This window comes from Ipomoea nil, unplaced genomic scaffold (assembly GCF_001879475.1).
Source record: "Ipomoea nil cultivar Tokyo-kokei standard unplaced genomic scaffold, Asagao_1.1 scaffold0268, whole genome shotgun sequence".
Classification (NCBI taxonomy): domain Eukaryota; kingdom Viridiplantae; phylum Streptophyta; class Magnoliopsida; order Solanales; family Convolvulaceae; genus Ipomoea; species Ipomoea nil.
In genome coordinates, this window is record NW_017616696.1 from 5,092,211 (window position 1) to 5,116,218 (window position 24,008).

The following is a 24,008-nucleotide window of genomic DNA, read 5'->3' on the forward strand; positions in this document are numbered from 1 at the left end:
ATAATAAAGCTATATGGTTTGGGAAATAATTAATGCTACAATTAATGTCACAACATCTTTTATTAAAAAAAAAAACACAACGTTTTAAAAATAAAATAGCTATATATTATATAATCATATAAAAAATATACTTTTGAAAAATAAAATAGCTATATATTATATAATCATATTAGAGTTTAAATTTACACATACAAAATTTGAAATTTACTTTCCAAATGTAATTATCTTAGTTATTATTCGTATTGTGAAAATTATAATATAGATGAAATACAATTAAGAATAAATCAATATAATTATGTAAATTCTCTCTATAAGTTTATTTGAATATGCACATAATTAGATATTATATTAACCATACAAAATTATAATTTTAATTGTAATTTTGTATTCTATAAAAATAATAAATACTTGACCAATGGAAGGTCAAAAATATTATTATATTAAATAATTTAAAATATTTTAGTTTTTCTATTTTTTATTTATATTTATAATAACATAATTTTTTTCCGTGCATCGCACGGTTGAATTACTAGTTATATATAATAGAATATCTAATAAAATTAATATTTAATAATAATTAATAAATACAATAGAAGAGGGGAGATAAAACACAATAAAACAAGAAAATGAAGTTAAGTATAAAGAGAAAGGGAATATGCCCATAAAATACCAAAACTATCCTTAATTATTAATCAATAAATTATTAGAAATGCCATTAGAACCTAATTAAAATTTTAATTAGAACGAACTTGTAAAATATTTAAGACTAAAGTAAACCTTAAAGACAGGAGACCAAAAAATGGAACTTAATAAAAACTGGCAATCTGGCATATAATAATAATCACCAACAGACTAGACTTTAAGATAACATCATTCATTGCCTTAGAAGGTACACAAGGCTAACAGACGGACTACATCAGATAAGATACATATAGTCAGTCCATTAAGAATGTGGCCTTTGACATGGAGGTCACCTCACCTAGAGGGCAGTGTAGGGCAGGGCAACAGACTCTTTCAGTCAAATTGCTAATACATTAAGATACATTTCATTCATTGCGGTCGGAGCCACAACCACTCAAGCCAATTGCGTGTGGGCTAGTTAGTAAGGGTTATATCGGCTTCTCCCACGCCCACGCCCACTGTCACCACCACCACGCCTTCCTCCACTTGAACCTCGGCCACTGCTGCCAAAGCTTCCTCGTGCTGCAGGTGGCGGTGTGTGCAGAACTCCTGGCTGTTGCCTGCCATTCAGACAGAAATGGTTTAAGAATTAAATTCTGACAGGATTCTGGTTATAGTATCAATGAGCTGTTTGGCTTGAGTTACAATTCCCCCATATACATCTTTTTATCAGCTGGTTGGTCAATTACTACTATTATTATATATATAGATTTATATATAGATAATATATAATATAGGGTACTTACAAGACATATCCAATCCTTCCATCGGGCAAAAGCATTGGCATCATTGCCAAGCCAGCAGGTGAAGCTCCTCTTCCATAAAGTAATGGCTGCAAAAGAATTAGCACTAGCATTGATGAATGAAGACAAACAAAATGCAAAAGATAAATTCATAATCAAGAGTTTCAAATTATACCCCCAAGGAGAAAACAACAAAATAAACACAATTTCATTTCATTTCATTCCATTCCAACAAAAGCGCTTCTGGCATCATTATAGCAATAGCCCAATATTACTCTAGCAATAGTTGTGGGTAAGCAAAAAAGGCACAACATTTTTTAAGACTAGTTGAGCAACCTTTAAGTTGGTAACATTAAAAAGTGTCAAATAGAATAAACTAGTCTGCTCCATATGTATAAATGTTTGTTGCTGTATCTTATAACTATTCAAACTTGACTGAGAAACTTCTCGCAATTGAAGTAGCATGCATACACAGTTAGTTGTGCATTTTAACTAATCTATAGTAGTCCCAACCATGTCATAAAAACTTAAAAAAGATTTCTACCTGGGCAATTCCTGCACCTACAGCACCATAAGGAGTTCCAATCATGCCATATCCAACATGAGGTGGATAGGTCGGAAGTGTAACTCCTTTCTGCGAAACTGATGGTCCAGAAGATTTCTGATCTGCCTGTGGCTTTGCAAGTGAGCAGTCCAGAACTTTACCTATCAGAATGAGATTAGACATCAGACCAAGCACAATTGTAATATCAAAATATTAAATCCAATGAGAAGATCAGAAAGCCATTATCACCATCAATTTCATATTTCTCAGTGTTCTTCAGGGCCTTCATGGCACTCGATCTTTCAGCAAAATGAACAAAACCATATCTACTCTCTTCATGCCCAGCTTTAGCTGGAGGTAGAACAACTTTAGTAATCTTCCCATGATGTTCAAATAAATTTTTCAACTGATCTTGAGTAATATTTCTGGGCAAGTTCTTAACATATACAGCTTTAACCTGTAGATTGGTAAAATAGTAATCCTCTGGTCAAACAGCTTGATCATACACACAAGAGCAGGCTGCCATGCTGTTCTCTTAAATACTGGATTTAAGTAGTTGAAAATCACACACATTATCCATTCAAGTAACAAGTATATATCGAAGTCATGCCAGGAGTTCTCTTAAAACACAGCAATTGAATCAGTCTTAATTAAAATTGTGAAAGCACCAGAAGTGTAAAATTAGTTAGTACAACATACAGAGTAACACACAAAGTGAAAGAAAAACTTAACAGTCATTAAATTATATTGGATGGTGGTAGAATACATTTCACACATCACCAATCAGTTTAGTCAGGTTGCAATATCAAAGTAGACATGATCAGAAATACCATTTGTTCCTTAGTGGAGAATTTCATTAGCAGAAATCATCAAAGAATGAGGTTGAAAAAACTGATAGCAGAGTTTCTTTTAAGAATTTAAAAATAAAAATAAAAAGGAAAAGAAGAAAAGATTGGCAAAATGAGTAATGTGAGAACCTGTGAAGAAGAAGCTGAAGAATCTGTGTTTTTTGGGTCTGCCCAGCTCACAGTCGGAGCGTTGTCATCAAGCTTAAATTTTGGATCAGACATTTTCTGTCGTGAATATTCAGCACATGCATTATTATAGTACTCAATAAATGCAAATCCACGATTTCGACTTGAGTTCTGTGGATCCTGCAGTGAAGAAGATTTAAAGTTACAAGATTAAAAATGGTTTGCATCACAGAGCACAAAAAAGTACGGAGTATAAACCCCATAAATTCACATGTTAAGCAGCAGATGACTTGTGGACATCAACGGAAAATATAATGTAACAACAAGATAAGGTGTGCACACCCACCTTAACCAATTCTACATTAATAGCACCAGGCCCAATCTTGGTCACAACCCTCTTCAGATCTTCCTCCCCCCAGTTTCTGGGAACATTACCAATGAACAGCCGATGTTTCGCTTGAGCTTCAGAGCATTTTATCTTTCTCCCCTAACAAAGAAATAAATTTCTTACAAAGTGAGAAATGAGAACCGTAGCAGGGAAGGCAGAAAGGGTTTTTGGTTTACAAGATATGTACTTCCAAATAATAATAAAAATAAAATAAAAAGAATCCGAAAAGATAGACATTCCTACACAACCATGAAAATTGTCAACAAAATCTCTGAAAATTATTTTACAAAATGATGGATAAAAATACAGGTGGATAAAGTGTAAGGAAAACTACAATCCACTCACCTTTAGTTCAGTATTGTTTAGCTCCTTAATGGCCTTGGAAGCCAATTCTTTTGTTCTAAAAGTGACAAAAGCATACCCTTTATTCTGATTTGGTTCCTTTCCCTTCATTATCCTTACCTGTAATACCATGCACATCAACAATGTGAATTTGGAAATAACACATAGCACATGTAAAAAATAGGAAAACTGTTTACCTCTGTAACTTCCCCTATTGACTCACAAAACTGCCTCATATCACCTTCAGAAGCATCTTGACTAATGCCACCTATGTAAACCTCTGAACCATGAGGTGGAAGTGCAAGAAGCTCATTATGCTTTTTCTCATCCACTTCAAGATCAACATTCACTGAATCATTTTCTTCATCATCATCATCATCATCATCATTTTCCTCTTCGTCCTCTTCTTCCACCTCCTCTTCAACCTCTTCTTCCTCCTCCATTTCCACTTCTTCTTCTACTTCCTCATACTCAACCTCTTCCTCCTCTTCATTGTCTTCATCAAGGTCAATCTGCTCTTCAGTCTCAATTATCTTCTCAGGTTCCCTTAACTTAGGAGCTGCAGCACTAGCTCTGGTCCTCGGCATCTTATATAACTAGAAAGATAAGTTTGTGCAGCAACTCTGATGGAAGCACAGAAGCCAGAAGCATTTCCAATAAAATGAAGAAAATTGTGGAAAGGTGGAAACAAAAATAAAGGCCAAGTGGATTTCAAGAATAAGAATCTCAAATGAATTTGCTCCATGAGATATAGCTGAAGTTTCAATGTGATCAATTCAATAAAGGGTTGAAAAATACTACACAGATACAAACAAAGACAAGTAAGAGAGAATGCTGAATGATAACAAGAGGTGACATCTCTCAGCAGGTGCAAAAATGAAGCAATGAATTTCTTGAAATGTAGATATAGATGCCTGGAAGGTCAACATTACAGCTAGGATCAATGTATTCACAAACAAAATAGAAAAGGAAATGAAAAAAAGAAAAAAAGGAGAAAACAACAATGAATGTGAAACTGCGATACTGGTGATCAGATTTTGAATGGAATGTTACTCAGCAACAAATCCAGGCATCCCAAATGAAAATACTATAGAATATCAGTGGAAGTCAACTGAAAGCTAATTGGGCATGGTCATTAATATACCATCCCACTCAAAAAATAATTCCAGTTCCAAAACAAATGTCCAAACCCGTAACCGATACCTTCCTGCAGTAAATTAATGCACATTCTGTGAATGTACAGATAGAAGAGCAACCTCGAATGCATTTAACAAAGCCATTGTTCAATATCAGAACAATCCATGAGTCATTTTGCCAGCCTAGTAAAAGAAAGAACTTCTATGGCAAGAGTGGATGGATTTACACCTTCAACAACCAAAGTTTTGTCTACTGATAGAGTTAAATGAAAAAGAGAGAAAGTATATATTGAAATAGTAGACTCCAAAGAATAATACTGAAAAATTAATTAGTAAAAAATAATAAAATTAAAAATGTTGGTCTGGTGTGCACCACTACTATGCTCTAGTACTCTATTCTCTTGATTAGCTCAAAGCCTCAAAGTTATAAAATACCTCTACTTAGTTTGTCCTCAACAGATTTACTGTCCTACTCAATTAGGAAGTGTAAGAAAGTACTAGATTCAAAAATCTTAAAAGTGCAGGCATTATAACTATAGTTTGATCACAAGTTCACAACCAAAATGCAGAAGGAATTAATACACCATTAGAACCTCAATCATAGAATACAACTTTTAACTTGTCAGAGACAGATGACCTACAAAATTAATGTGATGCAATGGATTGCTCATAAACTTTTCATGTGGCCTAAGGAAATTTCTTAATCTATAGTCCTCAGCCACCACTGTATGACCTAAAAGTATTATAACATTAAACACTCCTAATTAGTGTATGACAAGAATCTATTTCCACGTTGAACTCCTCATCTCTTTTGTTCATTTCTCCCAAAGTGAAACATCCTATTATTCCTATAGCTTAGTCTCTTTCTGCTCAGTCCTCACTGAAGTTACCTAAAGTCCTAAACTAAAGAGAATATTTCTTTTGAAGATGTAAGCCCAAAGAAAACCATCTTTCTATACTTGCCAAAGTGATGAATCCATAGCAAAATCCTATGGTTTCCAAATGCAACAATGTCCAACAATCAAAGGACACAAAATACCTCACTTTGTCTAGGTGATGATGATCGCAACAGAGTATGAGAAACATTGAAGAAATATATTACACCCATCAAGAAAAGATCTAATCAAACTTTAAAGTACCATTAACATCTAGATCACATGGCTACCATTGTTGATTCATTACAGTAGAAGTACAAATAAAACCAACAATAGATCTCATCTCCAATTCCCACAGCATATCTTAATCTAGAATCCACAATACTCAACATGAATCTTAAAAATCTTATAAGGAAACAACCCAGTAGCCTGTAGCAAGATTCCCTTTGCAATATGGTCATAGATGCCTCCTTTCTTCTGTTTGAAATGTCCTAATTAGTTTTCTTAAAATTCTCCCAAAACAATTTATTCTCATTTACTCACTAAACCTAACTCTAAAGTAAACTTGCTTAAGACTCCAGCAGCTATTAAGGAGAAAGGTATTCTTAGCAGATTGTCCATTTGTCTAGGGCATCAAATACTTGCATCTTCCAATAAACAAACAAGAGATATAGGCAGAGATCCCAATTTTGAAGCTATATGCCAAACTGAACCTAAAAAATCATAACTTTGAAGTCTCAAATAAGAACCAAATCTACTTTATAATATTCATATAATCTTTTATGCCAAACACACTTATTCCCTACCAACATAATAAGTGTGTTTCTATACTTTTCTAGTATATATGCTCATGTTGCAACTTCAAAAAAATAAAAATTAAATAAGGAAAAAGAAAATAAGTTTTTCAAGCTTCATTAGTGAGCTCCGCAAGGAGCGCACATAAACCATTCAGAGTCATCAAATAATCGCTAAAACGGGATGTGCATATACAATAATGTAAATGAACACAGAAGTACTTGTAGGTAACAATAAATTATCCAAAATCCAAACTTTCCGGCCAAAAATGCATGAATGCTAAAAAAAAAAAAAAAATGTTCATTAAGATTTGGCCACAGAAGTAATATTGAAATATACAGAGAAAATTAAAACATTAATAATTACCGGAGAGTGAGATGCTAATGTTGGGGCGTATAGTGTAGTCGTAATGCGTTTCGTTTCAGGTGTAGATAAACCCTGATTTGACAGTGCTCCGGCACGTTAGGGTTTCGAATTTTGACGATCGGTTTGGGCTTTTGAGACATATATCACGTCAGTACCGTGATTTGAGTCATTTGACCCAAAAAAGATAATGTGGGCACCTCTCGACTCTCGAGCTCAGGCATAAATAAGATGATAAGACTCAAATAATCATCAAATTTAGAGTGTGATTTTAAAAAAATAATTAAAAAATTAGAGTGTAATTACTGTTAAAATTTTAAAAATTCAGCAATTCCTCAGTTTTGCAAAATTCTTTATTACATTATTAAAATTTTAAAATTCTTTTTACATGATTTATGAGAAAGTAACTCAGCATAAATCGTTCATAACGACTTAAATTCTATGATTAATAATGATGAAAATTTAATGTACAAAATCTAATTACAAATTAATAAATCATCATTAAATAATTTCTGAAAACTCTTGTGTGTTTGGAAACCTGAAAAATAATTTTTTTGAGTTTTCAGTATTTTACAAGAAGGAAAATACTAAAGTCAATGTAATATGAAATTTGGTCAATAGAAAATTGATGCATTTTTTACGGACAAATAATTTCCCCTTTTGTTAGGGGAAGTCATTTTTCGCGTCTTCTTTGCACTATGACCACAGAGACCTTCTTCGCTTGTTCGCGACATTCACCAACGACGCTTCTTCTTTGCACAGAGACTTTCTTCTTCGCTTCTTCGAGACATTCACCAATACTAACTTCTCGGCCATCGGAAACGTATTGGTTTCCGACTTGGAAACCTACATATCTGGTTTTCCAAGCCGGAAACCAAACCAGTGCTCTGGTCTGGTTTCCGGCTTGGGAAACCAGTCCAATGTTATTTAAAAAAAAAATTAATAAATTTATTGTTTGGGGTTTATACATGAAGTCATATCTATTATATGTTAAAGATTTTAAAATTATACAGTCCTAGATCAGAGAATAAGTTGGCTCATGCGGTTGCAAGGGCTGCTCTTCACAATTTGGTTCTTCTGTTTGGATTTCATCTATTCCTTCTTGTATTGAACGACTAATTTAATAAAGTTGGTATTCCTTTCAAAATAAAAAAATAAAAAATCCCTCTTCGCATTATAACAATCAAAATAGTGAAGTATATAACTTTACTCATTTTCCTGCTCATTTTATAGAAATAAACCAAACATAAAGACAGTTTTCTATTGTGCAGCCAAACACCAGAAAAGGAAAATGTTTTATGGAAAAGAGAAAATGACACTTTTTCCCCCTACGTTATATATTTGTAGCACTTTTTCCCCCTCAATTATTTATGTAAACACATTAGCCCCCTCAATTATTTTAAAAGTGGTGGTTTTTCCCCCTAATATATTAAATTGACATTTCTACCCTTAAAGTAAACATTTTATTTATTTTACTTCTCCAACAAATTATTGCGTATATGTAGCGATTACCACGGTTCGGTTCGAACTGAACCAGACACTATAGCAATCGAATTAAAAGTTTTCAGTTATGATTCAGATCTAGAACCCAATATTTGGATTTCAATTTATTAAATTTAAGAATTAAAAAAACTGGATCATGAACCGTGAACCGGCGGTTCCAGATCCGGTTCGCGATTTTGAACCGTCTTTATTTTAAAATTTTATTTTTTATTTTAAATTAGTCTAAATTCAACAATAAATGTATTTTATTTTTTCAGTTCGGAACATGAACCGGCCATTCCGGTTCGCGATTTTAATAAACTCTAAATATCGCGTTTTGATTATAAATTGTAATTGGAATATTTTGGTTTGGTTGCTATAGTATCTGTTTGGTTTGAACCAAATTATAGTAATAATTTATTGGAGAAGAAAAGTAAATAAAATATTTATTTTAAATATTTATTTTAAGGGTAAATATGTCCATTTAACATTTCAGGGGGAAAAAGAGTCACTTAAATAATTCAGGAAGAAAAAGTACTATAAGTATATAACTCAAGGGGAAAAGTGTCATTTTCCCTATGAAAAATGACTCATTTCCATAAAATATTTTTCAGAAATCATTTTATTGTTTTCCAAGCGGACTCTAAAATTGAATTTTAGAAGAAAAAAGAAAACGAATTCTCTTTTTTTTCCGAATGGAATGGCTGCCTCCCTCTTGCCTCGTGATTGTCCATCTCATCTTGCTAAGATCAGTGAAGGTTGGTTGTCTCTTTTATCTAAGAGCAACATTAATTGTGTAATTTTATTTTTTTTTGGATTTTTGTCAGGTTATATGAAGAAAAGATATAAGGTGATAAAGAAAGAAAGAAAAAAAGATGAAAAAAAAAAAGCATTAAGAAGGATGAAATACTTGGAAAGGGCACATGGTTGAGTAAGATATAGTATAGAGTTTTTTTTTTTTTTTTTTTTTTTTTTTTTTTTTTTTTTTTCTATAACACAACTATTTTCCTTTTCTTTTTACTCTAAAAAAATTGTGACAATCCTGATTTAGCATACAAATCAATTATCTCCCTCTCATCTATACTTTGTCCTCTATTGAGTCTAAAGTTTCTTGAAAACTAGAAAAAACTCCTCAATGGGAGGCTATAAGAGCAACCTCAAGAAAGAGTTTTTGTTTGTTTTTTTCCTTAGTTTAAGGGGAGATAAGGTGAAGTGGAGGGAAGAGAAGAGAAAAAGAATTTTTTAATTTTTTTTTGAGTGTTAGTGACTAATACAAGAGAAAAGGAAATTAATTTTTAGTAAAGTTAGTTTTTTTTTTTTTTTTTTTTTTTTTTTGTAAGACCCATGGAAAAGAAGAAAAAAAAAAAGTTCTCCCTCCTATGCGCTTTCGGCACACCATGGTTATATGGTACATGCACTGCACGTACCCTCTGAGCGCGTTAATAAATATTTTTTTTATTGACAACTGTTATAAAACTTTATTAATGAACATTATTATGATATTAATGACATGGTTTGTAACAGCTTGGTATTTATGAAATGTTTTGTAATAGCTGTCAAATGGAGATTGTATATATATATCATTGTAATCCTGTACAGTATGAGATGATGAAATAAGAGATATACATTCCTATGATGAAATAAGTATGTTGCAAGAATGTGAGTTTGTTGAGTCCCATCGCATATTATAAAAAACACACAACTAGTTGTGCACGTCAGGGCTTGGCGGCGAACTTAACTACTTTTTATTTCATTTTTTCTCTTGTTTTTCCTTCTGTCTCCTTCCTTTCTTTCCTACGTGGATGAAAAAAATCTATAAAAAGCCCACACTATTGAGGATGCTCTAAGAGCAACATTAATGTAGAATTTTGGTGAGTTTTTTATGCTTTGTTGGATGAGAGATGTGATGAAGTGGGAGATAAGAGAGAAAAAAACCAAGTTATTCTACAAGAACATGATTTTTCCAATGAAAAAAAAAAACTCCCATATGCTTCTATATACTTTCTAAAAATGAAAAACAAAACATTTTGATCAGATCAACATGGTATTTATCTTTCATTTCTTCTAAAATAGATCATATCCCAAACTCATGTATTTATTTTTCTGGAAACTTATATGAGAGGTGGATCAGAGTTATTGGGAAAAATAGACATATATTAGGAACAAAAGATGTACATGTAGCAGTAGCATGAAGGAATTCAAGTATGAAATAACAGAACAGGCAAGGGGATAGATAACATTCAGCTTATATGGAGTGGCTTTTCTTTTTCTGCCTCTTTTCTCCATCCCCAGAAAGATAGTGTTAAAGCTTGATTAGAGGAGACTCAGTAAACTGTGTCTTTCAGACTATAACTGGACCATATCAGCAAAAGAGACCAGATCAGATCTTCAATTATTATGGAAAACATAGTTCCCTATTTGGCCCCAAAGCCACGAGCGCTTGGTCTTGTCGATGCTGACTCTGTAAATAGCTTCCTAGATTTCGATTTCTGCTTCCTCTTTGCAGTTCCAGCAGTGGACTGTTTGGTGTTTATCAACGCAATCAAAAAACGAAAAATAAAAAAGTAAACTTTCAGTTTCCAGCCATGGAATCGAATGTTTGGTTGCAAATCCAAAAACATAAGCACCTGCTGTTCAAATTGCATTGCCTCTTCAAAGTTAGAAACAGATCCACCCTCCATTGCGCCCATCATATTCTTCATACGAGCACGCACTTGGAAAAATTGAGCGATTACTTGACTCACCTAAAAATTTGAAATTATGTGTAATGGTGAACGTACAAGCAGAACCAATTTTTTCCTATAAGAGAGTTTGGTTGGTGGAAAGGACACAGAGGACTAATTTGTCACCGTATTTACCTGTTGCTCAGTTCTTCCAGAATCTTGAGCAATGCGTCTCCTCCTAACTGGATTGCTGGCTAACAGCTCCGGATTCTCCCTCTCCTCTTTGGCAAAATGTAATTTAGATAAATCATCAATCATTTAAAGAAAAATGCAAGGAACGATTGCAGATTGGCGAAGCAACTAAACTTTCTTGTCAGATGCAGTTCTTTGATTATACTACAGCATTTGCCTAGAACCTAAACAGAAGATTTAGGTTGAGAAAATAACTAACCAGGGGTCATTGCTTCTATCATTGATTCCATCATCTTAAAGTTCTTTTCTGCCTGTCGAATTTGTGCAGGAGTTACCTGTTTGTTTGCCAAAGAGACGAAAGAATTAACTATGTTTCCACGTGGAGTAATAAACCTAAGGCAAAACACCGGGGTACTTGTTTCTGATCTTGATGGTTTACACCATCTAAAGTCGGTTAGTCAGTGATAAGCATATGGAATTATCGACAAAATAAAGGAAGGCCACCTTTGTAGGTAAAAGAAAGTGAAACAGATGTGTTTAGAGCCAGGCGTCCTACCTTAGACATGCCAGGAACCATTCCGATAACCTGAGCCATGGAACCCATCTGTGCAATTGCACGGGTTTGCTTGAGGAAGTCATTGAAGTCAAATTTAGCACTCATGATCTTCTTCTGTAACTCTTCAGCTTCTTCTTGCCGCATCTGACCAATTAGGGGTCCACTCAAGCGAAGTGATATTTAATGATCTCTACCCCCCACCCTCACCCAAACATCCCAACAAAAGAAGAAGAAGAGGAGGTAACCCCAACCAAGATGGCTAAGGATACAAACTTGTAACAAGTTCGAATCCCAGCCTTCTTGGTTTGAGCCAGTCAGCTATGGACAACCTAACCTGGTTTACCTCCTTGTGGTCCTTTGCCGGCTAGGGTCACAAGGCGGGGTTTACCCAGTGCACACCTTCAGATAGTGGTTGTGGGTTTCCCTCGCCACCTCAAGAAATAAAAAAAAGAAGAAGAAAGGAAAAAAAGGAACACTTACAACTTCTTGGGCCTTCTCCACAAAGGATAGAACATCTCCCATCCCTAAGATTCGACTGGCCATACGATCAGGATAGAAAGGTTCCAGGTCCTCCATGCGCTCACCCCTTCCTACAAGCTTGATTGGCTTTCCTGAAATCTGTCATAGTCTAATTGCTAAGTACAAAGCACACTCAAGTTTCTTTCTCCATCAAGTTTAAATATTAAGAGTGTGCAACTGTTCCATAATGAGAACTGCAGTTGAAAGCTACCCACTATCCAAATCTTTTTTCATATGCTCTGGTCACTTACCAAAGAATAAAAATGTTTACGGGTATTCCAATTTTGGTCTCTCAACTATGTATTTTTCCAATTTCAATCCTCATGTTCAAAATAAAACCAGGTTTGGTCATAAACTATTAAAACTATGCCAGTTTCAGTCTTAAAATGTGCCACTTTTAGTCCTCCATAAAAGTGGCATAGTTTCGATAGTCAGAGACCAAATCTAGTTGACTTCAAAGTGGGGCACCAACAGTGTAAAACACAATAGTCGATGGACTAAAATCGGAATTAACTCAAATGTTTAATTACTCTTTAGCAAATTATTCATTTGAAGTAATAAGACAACCTCTTTTACGCTCAAAGCTGCTCCACCTCTAGAATCCCCATCTAGCTTTGTCATAACGGCACCAGTAATTCCAATTTCAAGATTGAATGATGCGACCAGAGCTACAATTACATCAAAGATAATCAAAGGAGCAGAAGGTCAGCACATTTCCAGAAATTTCACTTCAAGATCATACAAATTGAGAACTGGTGCAGGTTTGTAAAAATGAAGTACAAAAAATTGAAGTTCAGGATCAGTTACATTTTAAATGAAGTGAGCCAAAGACAATGCAATAGTATTGTTCAACATCGAGGAAATGATAATTAACTAAATTTTCAATTCAAATTGCTTTTACAGTGTATAATATGAACAACATAGCAGGAAGGAAAAGTAAAAAGCTTGATTCCACTGGAAAACAAAAGGTAGCATCATGATGCAGGAAGTGCTTAATTCAGTTTCAGAAACAGAATTGAATGTACAAGAAAATATGCAAGTGTTTTCTGACTGATTTCACAGGCCAAACGTTTCTGTGAGTGGCTATAAATTTTGACAAACAATACAGCAGAATATAATATGCAGGCAATAAACTAATTGCAAATGATATGGTTCTGACAAACAAATAAGGAATCATGAATAAATATGACTTTGCATGTAGAAAAGAAACACAAACTAGGTCCAACAAATGATTAATTTTATCATGCGACAAAATCTCATGTAAAGGTTGATAAGTGGATTGGATAAGCTCTGATACCATGTTATAATCTAAGATTTGGCCAAGGTCACTCAATTGGGCCATAATGCATGTGAGCCAAACCACACTAAAAGATTGAATCCAATCAATTAGCTAGTCTAACCCGTGGCTTCATAAACCAATATGTTCTCTCTTATATTTTCAATGTGAGACTCTTAATAGGTACAAAGTGGTGTACGTACGTATAGGGCAAACATGGAAAAGAGAAATAGAGCAACAATGGGAATGTCCTAACATGTCCTCATTTAACCAATAATAGCAAAAAATAGTAGAGGAGATCATCTGTTTGGAAATTCACTAGGTCATTGTAACTTCAAATTAAAACTAAATCAGGCATACAACGAGCAAGTGGTTCAGCTCAGAATTGTTCCATCCCATTTTAGAAGCCTAGAAGATAGATATATTGCCATAAACAAAGCTTAATATCCTCCCCTGTAATACGATATAGTACCTGCTGCTTCTTGGCCAGTCATTGCGTCCACAACAAGCAAAACTTCTGTGGGGTTCAATACCCGCTTCACTTCCTTCAATTCATCCATCATCTCCTTATCTATCTGATGAAGACCATAAATAATTTTTTTTTAAAGGATAAGAATGGGGTACATTTTATCCAAATTCCTGCAAGAACATCATATTGTCATACAACCTGAAGTCTTCCAGCTGTATCCATTATGACCACATCTACTTTATTTCTTTTGGCCTCTGCTAAACCTTGTCGAGCTATATCTGCAGGCCTAACGTCAGTTCCTGCTTTATAAACAGGCACACCAACCTGCCCCATGGTTAGCAGTTATCATGAGAATGATAGCTTAGAATAAATAGCCTTAGTTATTTCTCAAGTTATCAAAGCTGCTTTTCAAATGCAAAAAAGGTGAAATTTCAAACATATTGAAACTCATTATAATGTTTCAATCAATATAATGAAAGAAATTCAGTTTGCACTTTGCAGTGATGATAGAGAATGTTTTTTGTTAATGAAAATTGTATAATCAGCAATACTGTTAGAAAAACATGGAATCTTGAAATATCAATACATGGGCAATGTTGGGTTGGTAATTAGCAAAGCATATTATTTTAAAGTAATATGAGATACCTTTTCTCCCAAAATAGCAAGTTGGTCAATTGCAGCAGGTCTATACACATCTCCAGCAATTAGCATGCAACTCTTTCCCTGCAACCCATGTCACCGGGGTCTTTCTTAAGCTTAAAACATTCTCTAGGCATGCGTGTGTTGAAAATGGAGAAAGGCATCGTTTTGCCTTTAGATTTATATGTGCATGTGTGTACGTGTGACTATGCATGCATGAGAGAAGAGAGAGGGGATCCCTGAGAAAGTGAATATGCACCTGTTTCTTAAGATAAAAAGCTAATTTTGCACTAACGGTTGTCTTTCCAACACCTTGTAGACCAGCCAATAAAATGACGGTGGGACCAGATTTTGCGAAAACCAGCTCAGAAACCTCTCCACCCATCAGTTTCACAAGCTCCTCATGTACAATCTGCATTAATCATTAAGAAAGCTTCAGTAAACACCAAAATTTAGCATGTAAACATAATTTAGAAGGATTACGGAGTTGATACCACAAGTGCTAACAATAATAAAGTCATTTAATTATGTAACATTCTCACGGGAAAATACTACCTTAATTTGTCAAAAACAGAAAAATGTCACACTTTCACAATTAAAGGATGTCTATGAAACTCGAATAAACATAAACATAGGCAATTGCATCAATGCATCATTGTCCAAGTTAGTGGAGGTGGGAATAAGGCATGTAAAACCAAGAAAGAACAAGTAGAAATGAATAGCTTTATTCAATCAATCACTCATAAACGTACTTTGACCAATTGCTGATCAGGTCTCACTCCCCGAATCAAGCTAGTACCAACAGCATTTTCAGTAACAGATTCAATAAACCTTCTCACAACTGGGAGACTGACCTGCCATTGAAGGTAGATATTACAAGTTTGAGGCACATATTCGGTGTGGAAAATGGAAAAACACTCACTACAATAGAAATTGTTCATACATCTGCTTCCAGAAGAGCCCTCCTAATGTCTCTCATAGGTTCAGCAATGTTTTCCTTTGTCAAGGCCTCTGAAACACAGCAATTTCAGCTTGGAATTGTGAAAAAAAACATTAAATGCAGTCTGTTCGAGGCAACCAGAAGTAAGCACAATAAACTTCTGGCATGGAAGTGGGTTAGTTTGATACTGCAAGGAAGAAAAGCTCTCATATTTTTGGACAATGCATCATATAATTCCCCAAGATTTTGAATATCAAATTACATCACAGAAAAACAGCAAGCATTTCTTCTAGTCCCCTTCCCCTCATGAAACATCACATGATCCTAGATTCCTAGATTACAGTTAGACTAAATTATACAATTACCAATGCAAAACAGAATAATTTGAAAGAAAGATAACAAATTTGAATTGAAATTAAGTACATAAAGTAAGAACAGACCTTCCCCTTTGAGCTTGTTCCAAGCAGATTCAAGTCCGCTGGTGAGCTGCCCAAACATATCCGCTCTAATCACACTCTTTCTTCTAGAATTTACTGCATTCTTTAAATTTATCACCCTCCATGCCTCCCTCTACCCACACAAACAGTTAGATAAACACTAATTAGCACCCAAAAAAAATATTACTCCGTAAAAGATTGCAGTAATATATCCAGGACTTACAGTGAAAGAGTTTCGAGAGGAGAAAGAGAGGGAATGAGTAGAACCAATCCAAGAAGAAGACGAAGGAGGATTATATGACCTTCTAGGGATGTCTGATAGGTAGACTTTGGTCAGTGGAAGCGAAGAAAATGAAGAAGAAGAGAAATGGTGGGAAGCAACGGTCGACGTGAAAGCTTCCATGGATTTTTTTTAATTTTTTTGACGAATCAATGGAAAATGCAGGATTTGGCAGCAAAACTTCTACTCTATGACAGTTGGGTCGTCACTCTGGTGTTATCCATCCAGTTGCAGCGGGGAAAATTATCAACATAACCCAATTAAGGTTCGGTTATTTCCACTTGCTAATTTTAATGATTACTCCATTAGCGACTAGCGAGTTAATTTTATTGAAATAGCTTCTAGCTCAATGATGCTCTAAAATGAATGTACCTATTGGAGTTTTGTTTTTTTTTTTTTTTTTTTTTTTTTTTTTAAACATTGGAGTTTGAACATGTGACATCTCATTTATATATATATAGTTTTCTCGCGTGGCCATATGGATTGCACCATTAGATATGTATAAATGCACCAAAACGTATTCAAAAATATACCGAAGTGAAAATCACAAATGCACCACAACCCTAAGACTTGTAGTCATGCACCATTAGTTATGCATAAGTGCACCACAACGTGTTCAGAAATACACCAAGGTGAAATGCAGAAATGCACCACACCTTGGTCACATGATGCATTCTTGTATACCCGGTCATGACATGACCGCACGTCTGTACGAGAAGGTTTGTTCACACAATAATAAGAATATATAGAAATAATAAAAATAGAAAAGAAATCAAAAGCTGTGCAGTGGTCATTCTTTTCAACAGTTTTGGTGGCTTTTTCTCATTTGCAAATTCTCTCTCCTATTATTAATTTACCCAACTCTCTCTTCATTGTGAATACACATAAGCATAAAGAAATAGAAAATGATTTTCTTTCTCTTGCCATATCACATTGCCAATGTGAGATTTGCAGAAACGTGTTCAACCTTGTTGTTAAATTTATGGAGCTTTCTTTATATTTTAGGTTTTTTTTTATTATTTATTTATTTATTTATTTATTTTAGGTTATACTTTGTATAATTATAATCATGGATTACCTAATACAAAGTAATAAATATGTATATAATTACTATTTATGTCACCAAACTTTAATTTAAAACTCTTGGTATCATTGACAAAAGTTATATGATTCTAAAATTTATTTTGATGTTAAAGGTCTTTAATGGAATTAATCGATCTATCACCAGAAAATTAATGCAAGAATAAACAAATAATGGGCTTAAGTGATTGTATTGCTTTAAATGTTCAGTACAAATTTATAGTGTATCCTCTTTGAATGAACTTTTTTTTTTTTGAAAGCTCTTTGAATGAATCATTCTCTCTTCATGACAATACATTCGTTTGTGTTAATCCAATGCAAATGAGGTTTCTTTCTCTCTTTCTGTTCATTGTTGAAGATTTGCAGGAGAATCAGAACCAGAAAACACAGTAGTGATTTTTATTGTAATGTAATGCTTAGATTAACTTATGATGCATGTATGCAAAGGTATAATAAATACAGGTAATCTGGTTATGAAGAGATTCACCAAACAATGGATTAAAAGTGACATAATATGAGACAGTGCTTTTCAAGTTTAATAATAGATCACTGCAAGAATGGCAATGATTCCATGATAATTAACTGCCAAGCTTCCACTTTTCTCTGGTTCAGACTTTATCTTCATCACTCTTTATTGCATTTCTGAATACATGAACTACTACTGATCACACTCTCATTCACCATTTTCGAGGCCTTTGTCGGCTTGCAGCTTCTCGAATGTGCACTTTTACTTCTCCGCAGTTTTGATTGAACTCTCCTGCTTACTGTGATCACATTTCTGCCTTCACCTCCTTCCTTGGTTTCTTCATGAGGACTCGAGATTCGACAGAGATGATCGTCGCAAGCTTTTCCCTTTCCCTTTCCCTCTTGAAGGACATTCTTAAGGGTGAGAAAACCATAAGCTTCGATTGTTTGATCGAGCTCCTTGTCGTTTGGAAGTGGTTGAGGTGTTCTATGTTGTCTGTTTTCATTAAATGCCACAAACTCGGGTGCTGGACTGGATTCTGTAACGGATTCTTCTCGGTCTCTCAAGATCCTCTCGATTAGAGTCCTCATAAAATTCATTACTTGGACAGCATACATCAGTGCAGTCAAGGGATCAGCCATCTGCAATCATTAAAAAAAAAAAAACAAAAAAAAAAAACATGACCTTTAGTCTGACTCTGATACCAAATTGAAGCATGTGTTCCATCTCAACTAAAAGTTTAAGTTGATAGTTGGATTGTACATTAATGGTTATATGCTCAACAATAATGTCCTGAATCCTGACAGACAAAATGGTTCATCTACCTGAGTCATGTTTGGTGCAAAAACCATCGCGACATTCCTCGCATTCATCTTGTTCATATGTTCCATCTGCACAACATCAGCCATCAGATTTATCACCCAATCCAACAAAGCTGCTTCTGTTGGTGGAAGGCTCCTCACGAGCTCGACACATTCATCTTCTGATTGTGCACGAATAACGTCTTCTGGCGATAGAGAGTCCAGCACTCCCTTTGGCAGTTCTCTAAACCATGCCTACAAAACCATCTTATCATCATCCTTTTTCAACTGCAAATAGTAAAAATGTTTACCAAACAAAGAAATAGGCCTATTGCTATGCCATTCCAGGCCTATTCCGTGAACCAAACAGCATTAAGGTAGTACCTTGATAAGCCCGGCTAAGCAGTGGACATCTATGTTGTCTGGCACAATGCCACTATTCAACCGTTCCCTAACATATTCTTCCTGCCCATTTTCACCATTGATTCTGAAGATTCCTTCGGCCTGCAAGCCTCCTTGTGCGTATAAACGAGCCTGCATCATCAAGAGTATAGTGGGCACGCTGTTCCCTCGGGAATCAAACGAGAGCTGCATACAATCCGTTGAAACACCAAACACTCTTGTACTACAATCCAACAGGCAAAATAATTAAAGAAAACTCAAAAAAGGGTAGTGTAAAGACAAGTTTTTTTTGGATATGATCAAACCTGGCGCTGGGGGGTCTCCGGGGGACTTCGGGCTCGAACTCGACAGGGAGGCCGAGGAAGCCATTGAAGCGATCAAAGGTGACATGTGCAACATGTCTGACATTGCTAGGCCAGCTAATCTCCATAGTTGGAGAAGAATTAGCAGAAGAAGAAGATGATGAAGAAGAAAGCTGCCCTTCACTGATCTTGCAAGCCACCTATAATAATAATGATTACCTAAACACTGTCCACCAACAAGGACAGCTGATCTCCCTCCTCCCCCTTTCTCTGCAACTGTCTCTTCTTCTTGTAGTATTTACTGAGAACTGAAGAAAACTACAAGACAAGAAAGAAATACTATCAGTGGCCTATATTGGTGCAAACCATCATTGATTATCTGTAGATGATTAGCCTGGTAAGGAGCTTGAAGATGAAGTATACTATGCCAGCTGGGACTGTATTATTTCTTCTGTCATTTTCTGAAAAATTTTGTTAACAGAAAGATTGGAGGTTTTAAGGTTCTTGTTTTGATTATAGTATACAATAATATATACGACCCATATAGCTTTAATAAGTTTGGTAGATCTTCATTTTGTTAGGATGGAATTTGTTTGTTTGTTTGTTTGTGTGGGGCTTTAAAGATGGTTTTGGTGGATTAATACTACTGTAGTGCGAGTATATTGAAGAGGAAGAGTGGGGGAGGGGTATTAAATGGAGTACAGGGAGGATTGAGTAGAGTTGGATACAAGTAAAGATGTTGGGAAGGTGAGACTTGAACATCATCATTCACTTCCACAACATTGTCATTATTGATTGCAAATTGGTATTCATTATTAGGTTTTTATGGATCAAATTGGTGTATATATCCAATCAAAAAATATAACAATTTAAATTTAAAAATAATCAGGCATCAGCAAATTATTGTGTGGACCACATAATGCTACGAGGACCATAATAAAAAGTACATTACTTGTGTACTGAATATACATTATTTGATAGTATAATCCACACAAATGTGTGGACCATGGTATGGTCCACACAATAATGATTGTCTAGCATATTTATTTGTAAAACTAAGAAATTTTTACGTTTACTCTCATGACTATTGAATTATTGCTATATTTAGTCTCTAACTTTTAATTTGATCACATTTAATCCTATGACTTTATTAATATTGTCACATTTGGTCCTTTGTTACAATTTCTATTAAATTAAAATTAATTTTTAGGACAATTTGATATTTTACAATCTTAATATCATCTTCTTGTCAAGTCAAACGATATAATAAACAATAATTTGATATTTTTTTTTTTTTGAAAACTTAGCTCTTCTATGCTACGTTGTTTATTATGTCACTTATGAGTGTTTTTCAAGCCAATATAGTTCTAAGCTAGAAATGAAATAAATTCTAAATGTTTTCCCAAAAATTTGATCAGAATGACTAAATATGCCCAAAAAACCGTGCACTAAATGTGAAATAATTCTTGAAAGCAAAGTGTGAGAATCATCTAATCTAAATACTTAAAGTTTGATTATGATGAGTTTTGAACTTACAGTTCTCGAATTCAAACCCCTAAGATCCATGTCATTAGAGCAATATTAATGCCAATTGTTAAATGGGAATTCTATTTGTACCACTCAATTTACTATTTACACCACCCTTTTAATAGGTGTAATAATTTTATAGGTGATGCAAATAAAAAAATGTTATTTGCACCATAATCATTAAATGTGGTTAAATATTAATATTTATTTTTATTTTTTTAACAATCAAAATATTAAATAAATAAAAAAAAATTTTCCCGTCACCTTCTCCGATGAGGGGCTGCCTTCTCACCATAAAAGGCAACTGGGTGAGAAGGCAGTGGGTCACCTTCTCACCGGAGAAGGCGACTACCTGGGCTGCCTTTTCCAGTGAGAAGGCAACCCACTTGACTACCTTCTCACCGGAGAAGGCAACCAAGTAGAAAGCTTCCTGAGTCGCCTTCTCACCGGAGAAGGTGACGAGTTCATCTTCTTTTTTTTTTTAATTAATTAAATTTTGAATTAAAAAATTATTAATTCCACCTCATAAATGAGGTTTGACCAAGATGATGCAAATAGCAAAATAAATCTCCATTTGGTTATTTACACCACCTATGTAATTATTGAAAGTTTTACCCTTTTTTACAATTTTAAGATACTCTATACCCACTTTTGACCAAAGGGTGGTGCAAATAGTACCATGGACCATGGTTCATATTGCATTGTGAACCTGATACAAAAATTTGGTACCTTCCATTAATACATTACCTACAAATAACTTGATAATTGCTAACACATAATATGATAGCTACAGATACAGAAACTATCAACTGCAAGTACATAATGTATCAACTATAGATACATAAACTAACTTGATAATTGCTTATACATAATATAATAGCTACATGTACAGAAACTATCAATTACGGGTACATGATGTGTCAAGTATAGATACAAAATCTTAAGGTCATTCTTGGACTAAGGTCTACAATACAAGGTAGACCCTAGCCATGGTATATAATTTGCTGTATACATGTGTAAGTGATTTCCTAGATTATTACCTAAATAACAGACTTAAATAAATAAAAAAATTGTTTTAGCCTCTCAGTCAACCAATTTTAACATCAACACCTAATCTTTCAACTAATACCCCGAAAATGAATCACATAGATTTGACTCCACATCATGCTGTACATTTACAGATTTATTCTACCCATTTGTGGTTTACCCCTCCCTATAATTGTTGTTATTAGTTGTTTTCATCCTCTATACCTTTTTTTCCTCTTTTTAGGTGAAAATGGGACATGTGATTTGATATCCACATGGTAATATGCTTCTCGAAGGAATATGCGCAAATGCACATTCCACATCCATTCGTCCACCAAACTTCTGTTTAACACTGAACAATCATGCTCTTCAATACAATTCAATGTATTTCAATTTGATAACTTTTGTATCAGTTAGTTCATGGTACAAGATCTGAAGTAGTGAACTTTAACTACACAATACATTGAAAGTTACCATCCTGTGATGCAAATGACTAAGTTCTGGCAACAGGTTCAAGTGCTTCAATGGTAACCACACTGTTCCCCCTAAGGACCTGCACCGAGAGAAATGAAGATAATTAGGATTTAGGAAAATAGGCAAAAATGTCAAGAGAAAAATGGAAAGAGAGCCAGAGAGGAACTAATTGTGTGGAATCAAAACACGTACCACCATGCCAATGTCAGTTCTTTCATTGCCATTTACTTCAACGGTGTTGTCCACAACCAGATTCATGAACTGATCAAAACCCCTAAGTGTTCCAACCACCATTCTGTTAGCATTTAACTTGACTGCAAAGGAGATATTGATTATGAATTCATTGCCCTACTGCACTTATAAAATACACTAATACAGTGGCCTTGAAACAAGGAATGTTGGATAACTGGAGATGTCACAAAAAAAAAAAAAAAAAAAAAATCCCCTTAAGGTCAAAATAAGCAGAAGTGCCACTACTAGATGAAACACGTAATGGGGATTCGTTATCTAGTCTACCTATGTGAAAATATTTAAGTGTATGCAAGGTAGAACAATGTGCACAGAGTGAGTAGATAAACCACAAGAAAAGGTAGTTCATACCCACAAACCTGTTCCTCAAAAGAAGTCATCTCCAGTTACAAACTATAAGAATATTATCTTTTCGTCTGTCAAAGCCTCAAAGGTGAATGGAAGAGAAGATTTATGTACATCCTAAATGCATCGAACTAAAAAATTCCTTGATTAATCCATTTCATTCAATCTCAAAACAAGAAGCATTCCTCTTCTCTTTTCATTAATTCTCAGCATTTTATTGCCATGTTGTAGAATTGTTAACTTGAACAGCTGCTAATTCAGTGCATAATCTATGCAACTACGGAAGAGAAGGTTTATGTACATCCTAAATGCATCGAACTAAAAATCCCTTGATTAATCCATTCCATTCAATCTCAAAACAAGAAGCATTCATCTTCTATTTTCATTAATACTCAGCATTTTATTACCATATTGTATAATTGCTAACTTGAACAACTGCTAATTCAGTGCATAATCTATGCAACTACGGAAGTTCTTTCTACATGCCCATCAGCTTTAACAGAGCACAACGATAGCATCATAACAGTATCATTTTTCGAGAACAAAAAATGAGGATGAAAAGAAAACTTACTTTGCAGCTTCTTGTCCATGTACCTATGAGCAAAAATAAATTTTAAAAAAAATTAAAATTAAAGGAAAGCGGTAAATGGATAAAACCATAATGACGCTTGAGCAGAGGCATGTTAAAAGGAAAAAAAGAAAAAAAAAAAAAACTGATTAGAGAACGATTACTCACTTCTTGAGATCCGGCGGTTGACCCGATCGGCTCATCGTTAAACCCTAACAGCTTTTACTTCACCAGGAGAGGGAAAACGAAGAAGGAACAGAACCAAAGTTGAGAAGAACCGACGTACAGTCGTTTATGCAGACATCTGGGCCGGTTTTAAGGCGACGGAAATAATTGGGCTCTTATAGGCCCAATAGTCTATGGAAACGCAAATTATGTTGTGCAACCGAATGCACAATGCCCATGGTGCATTCGATGCAAAACGACATCGTTTTGGTTAAAAAACGCGCGTCCCACTTAAAAAATAAATCAGGTT

At 34.6% G+C, this 24,008-nt stretch overlaps 4 protein-coding genes across 8 annotated transcripts; all 4 read right to left on the reverse strand.

The window, feature by feature from the left end:
• Positions 1-740: 740 nt before the first annotated feature.
• Positions 741-7,031, reverse strand: LOC109149755 (heterogeneous nuclear ribonucleoprotein R). Of its 4 annotated transcripts, none has more exons than XM_019297736.1 (9): positions 6,845-7,031; positions 3,870-4,259; positions 3,676-3,792; positions 3,289-3,429; positions 2,946-3,122; positions 2,218-2,425; positions 1,969-2,129; positions 1,428-1,513; positions 741-1,241 (listed from the first exon to the last, which is right to left on the reverse strand). In XM_019297736.1, the coding sequence occupies exons 2-9, from the start codon at positions 4,257-4,259 to the stop codon at positions 1,100-1,102; spliced, it is 1,422 nt and encodes a 473-aa protein (XP_019153281.1). In that variant the 5' UTR covers positions 6,845-7,031; the 3' UTR covers positions 741-1,099. The 4 variants fall into 4 exon arrangements, with proteins under 4 accessions (XP_019153281.1, XP_019153272.1, XP_019153290.1 ...); XM_019297727.1 differs by having other exon boundaries at positions 3,870-4,879; positions 6,845-7,029; XM_019297745.1 differs by having other exon boundaries at positions 3,870-4,268; positions 6,845-7,006.
• Positions 7,032-10,592: 3,561 nt separating this feature from the next.
• On the reverse strand, positions 10,593-16,586 carry LOC109149742 (signal recognition particle 54 kDa protein, chloroplastic-like). Of its 2 annotated transcripts, XM_019297699.1 has the most exons (15): positions 16,238-16,585; positions 16,018-16,147; positions 15,581-15,648; positions 15,390-15,491; positions 14,897-15,049; positions 14,644-14,721; positions 14,197-14,322; positions 14,002-14,104; positions 12,821-12,921; positions 12,215-12,352; positions 11,735-11,878; positions 11,438-11,513; positions 11,182-11,267; positions 10,951-11,067; positions 10,593-10,842 (listed from the first exon to the last, which is right to left on the reverse strand). In XM_019297699.1, the coding sequence occupies exons 1-15, from the start codon at positions 16,415-16,417 to the stop codon at positions 10,738-10,740; spliced, it is 1,707 nt and encodes a 568-aa protein (XP_019153244.1). In that variant the 5' UTR covers positions 16,418-16,585; the 3' UTR covers positions 10,593-10,737. The 2 variants fall into 2 exon arrangements, with proteins under 2 accessions (XP_019153244.1, XP_019153251.1); XM_019297706.1 differs by lacking the exon at positions 10,593-10,842 and having other exon boundaries at positions 11,182-11,265; positions 16,238-16,586.
• Positions 16,587-17,770: 1,184 nt separating this feature from the next.
• Positions 17,771-20,060, reverse strand: LOC109149794 (rho GTPase-activating protein 4-like). Its single transcript, XM_019297795.1, has 4 exons — positions 19,348-20,060; positions 19,025-19,265; positions 18,665-18,895; positions 17,771-18,481 (listed from the first exon to the last, which is right to left on the reverse strand). Exons 1-4 carry the CDS (start codon positions 19,470-19,472, stop codon positions 17,999-18,001), a joined length of 1,080 nt encoding a protein of 359 aa, XP_019153340.1. The 5' UTR covers positions 19,473-20,060; the 3' UTR covers positions 17,771-17,998.
• Positions 20,061-22,227: 2,167 nt separating this feature from the next.
• On the reverse strand, positions 22,228-23,829 carry LOC109149800 (probable small nuclear ribonucleoprotein G). Its single transcript, XM_019297806.1, has 4 exons — positions 23,702-23,829; positions 23,537-23,559; positions 22,564-22,685; positions 22,228-22,450 (listed from the first exon to the last, which is right to left on the reverse strand). The coding sequence occupies exons 1-4, from the start codon at positions 23,734-23,736 to the stop codon at positions 22,391-22,393; spliced, it is 240 nt and encodes a 79-aa protein (XP_019153351.1). The 5' UTR covers positions 23,737-23,829; the 3' UTR covers positions 22,228-22,390.
• Positions 23,830-24,008: the final 179 nt, after the last annotated feature.

Excerpts from the sequence above, each read along its gene's own strand:
- LOC109149755 (XM_019297736.1), bottom strand. The coding sequence starts at position 4,259 with ATGCCGAGGACCAGAGCTAGTGCTGCAGCTCCTAAGTTAAGGGAACCT. Across the intron at positions 3,123-3,288 it reads TTAATGTAGAATTGGTTAAG|GATCCACAGAACTCAAGTCG; the intron begins GTGGGTGTGCAC and ends TCTTCACTGCAG. Across the intron at positions 2,130-2,217 it reads TGAGAAATATGAAATTGATG|GTAAAGTTCTGGACTGCTCA; the intron begins GTGATAATGGCT and ends TCATTCTGATAG.
- LOC109149742 (XM_019297699.1), bottom strand. The coding sequence starts at position 16,417 with ATGGAAGCTTTCACGTCGACCGTTGCTTCCCACCATTTCTCTTCTTCT. Across the intron at positions 14,323-14,643 it reads TTGCTATTTTGGGAGAAAAG|GTTGGTGTGCCTGTTTATAA; the intron begins GTATCTCATATT and ends ACCATGGGGCAG. Across the intron at positions 14,105-14,196 it reads ATACAGCTGGAAGACTTCAG|ATAGATAAGGAGATGATGGA; the intron begins GTTGTATGACAA and ends GGTCTTCATCAG.
- LOC109149794 (XM_019297795.1), bottom strand. The coding sequence starts at position 19,472 with ATGGAGATTAGCTGGCCTAGCAATGTCAGACATGTTGCACATGTCACC. Across the intron at positions 18,896-19,024 it reads GCTTAGCCGGGCTTATCAAG|GCATGGTTTAGAGAACTGCC; the intron begins GTACTACCTTAA and ends ATGGTTTTGTAG. Across the intron at positions 18,482-18,664 it reads TTGCACCAAACATGACTCAG|ATGGCTGATCCCTTGACTGC; the intron begins GTAGATGAACCA and ends TAATGATTGCAG.
- LOC109149800 (XM_019297806.1), bottom strand. The coding sequence starts at position 23,736 with ATGAGCCGATCGGGTCAACCGCCGGATCTCAAGAA. Across the intron at positions 23,560-23,701 it reads CAACCGCCGGATCTCAAGAA|GTACATGGACAAGAAGCTGC; the intron begins GTGAGTAATCGT and ends TTTTGCTCATAG. Across the intron at positions 22,686-23,536 it reads CATGGACAAGAAGCTGCAAA|TCAAGTTAAATGCTAACAGA; the intron begins GTAAGTTTTCTT and ends TCTCCTTTGCAG.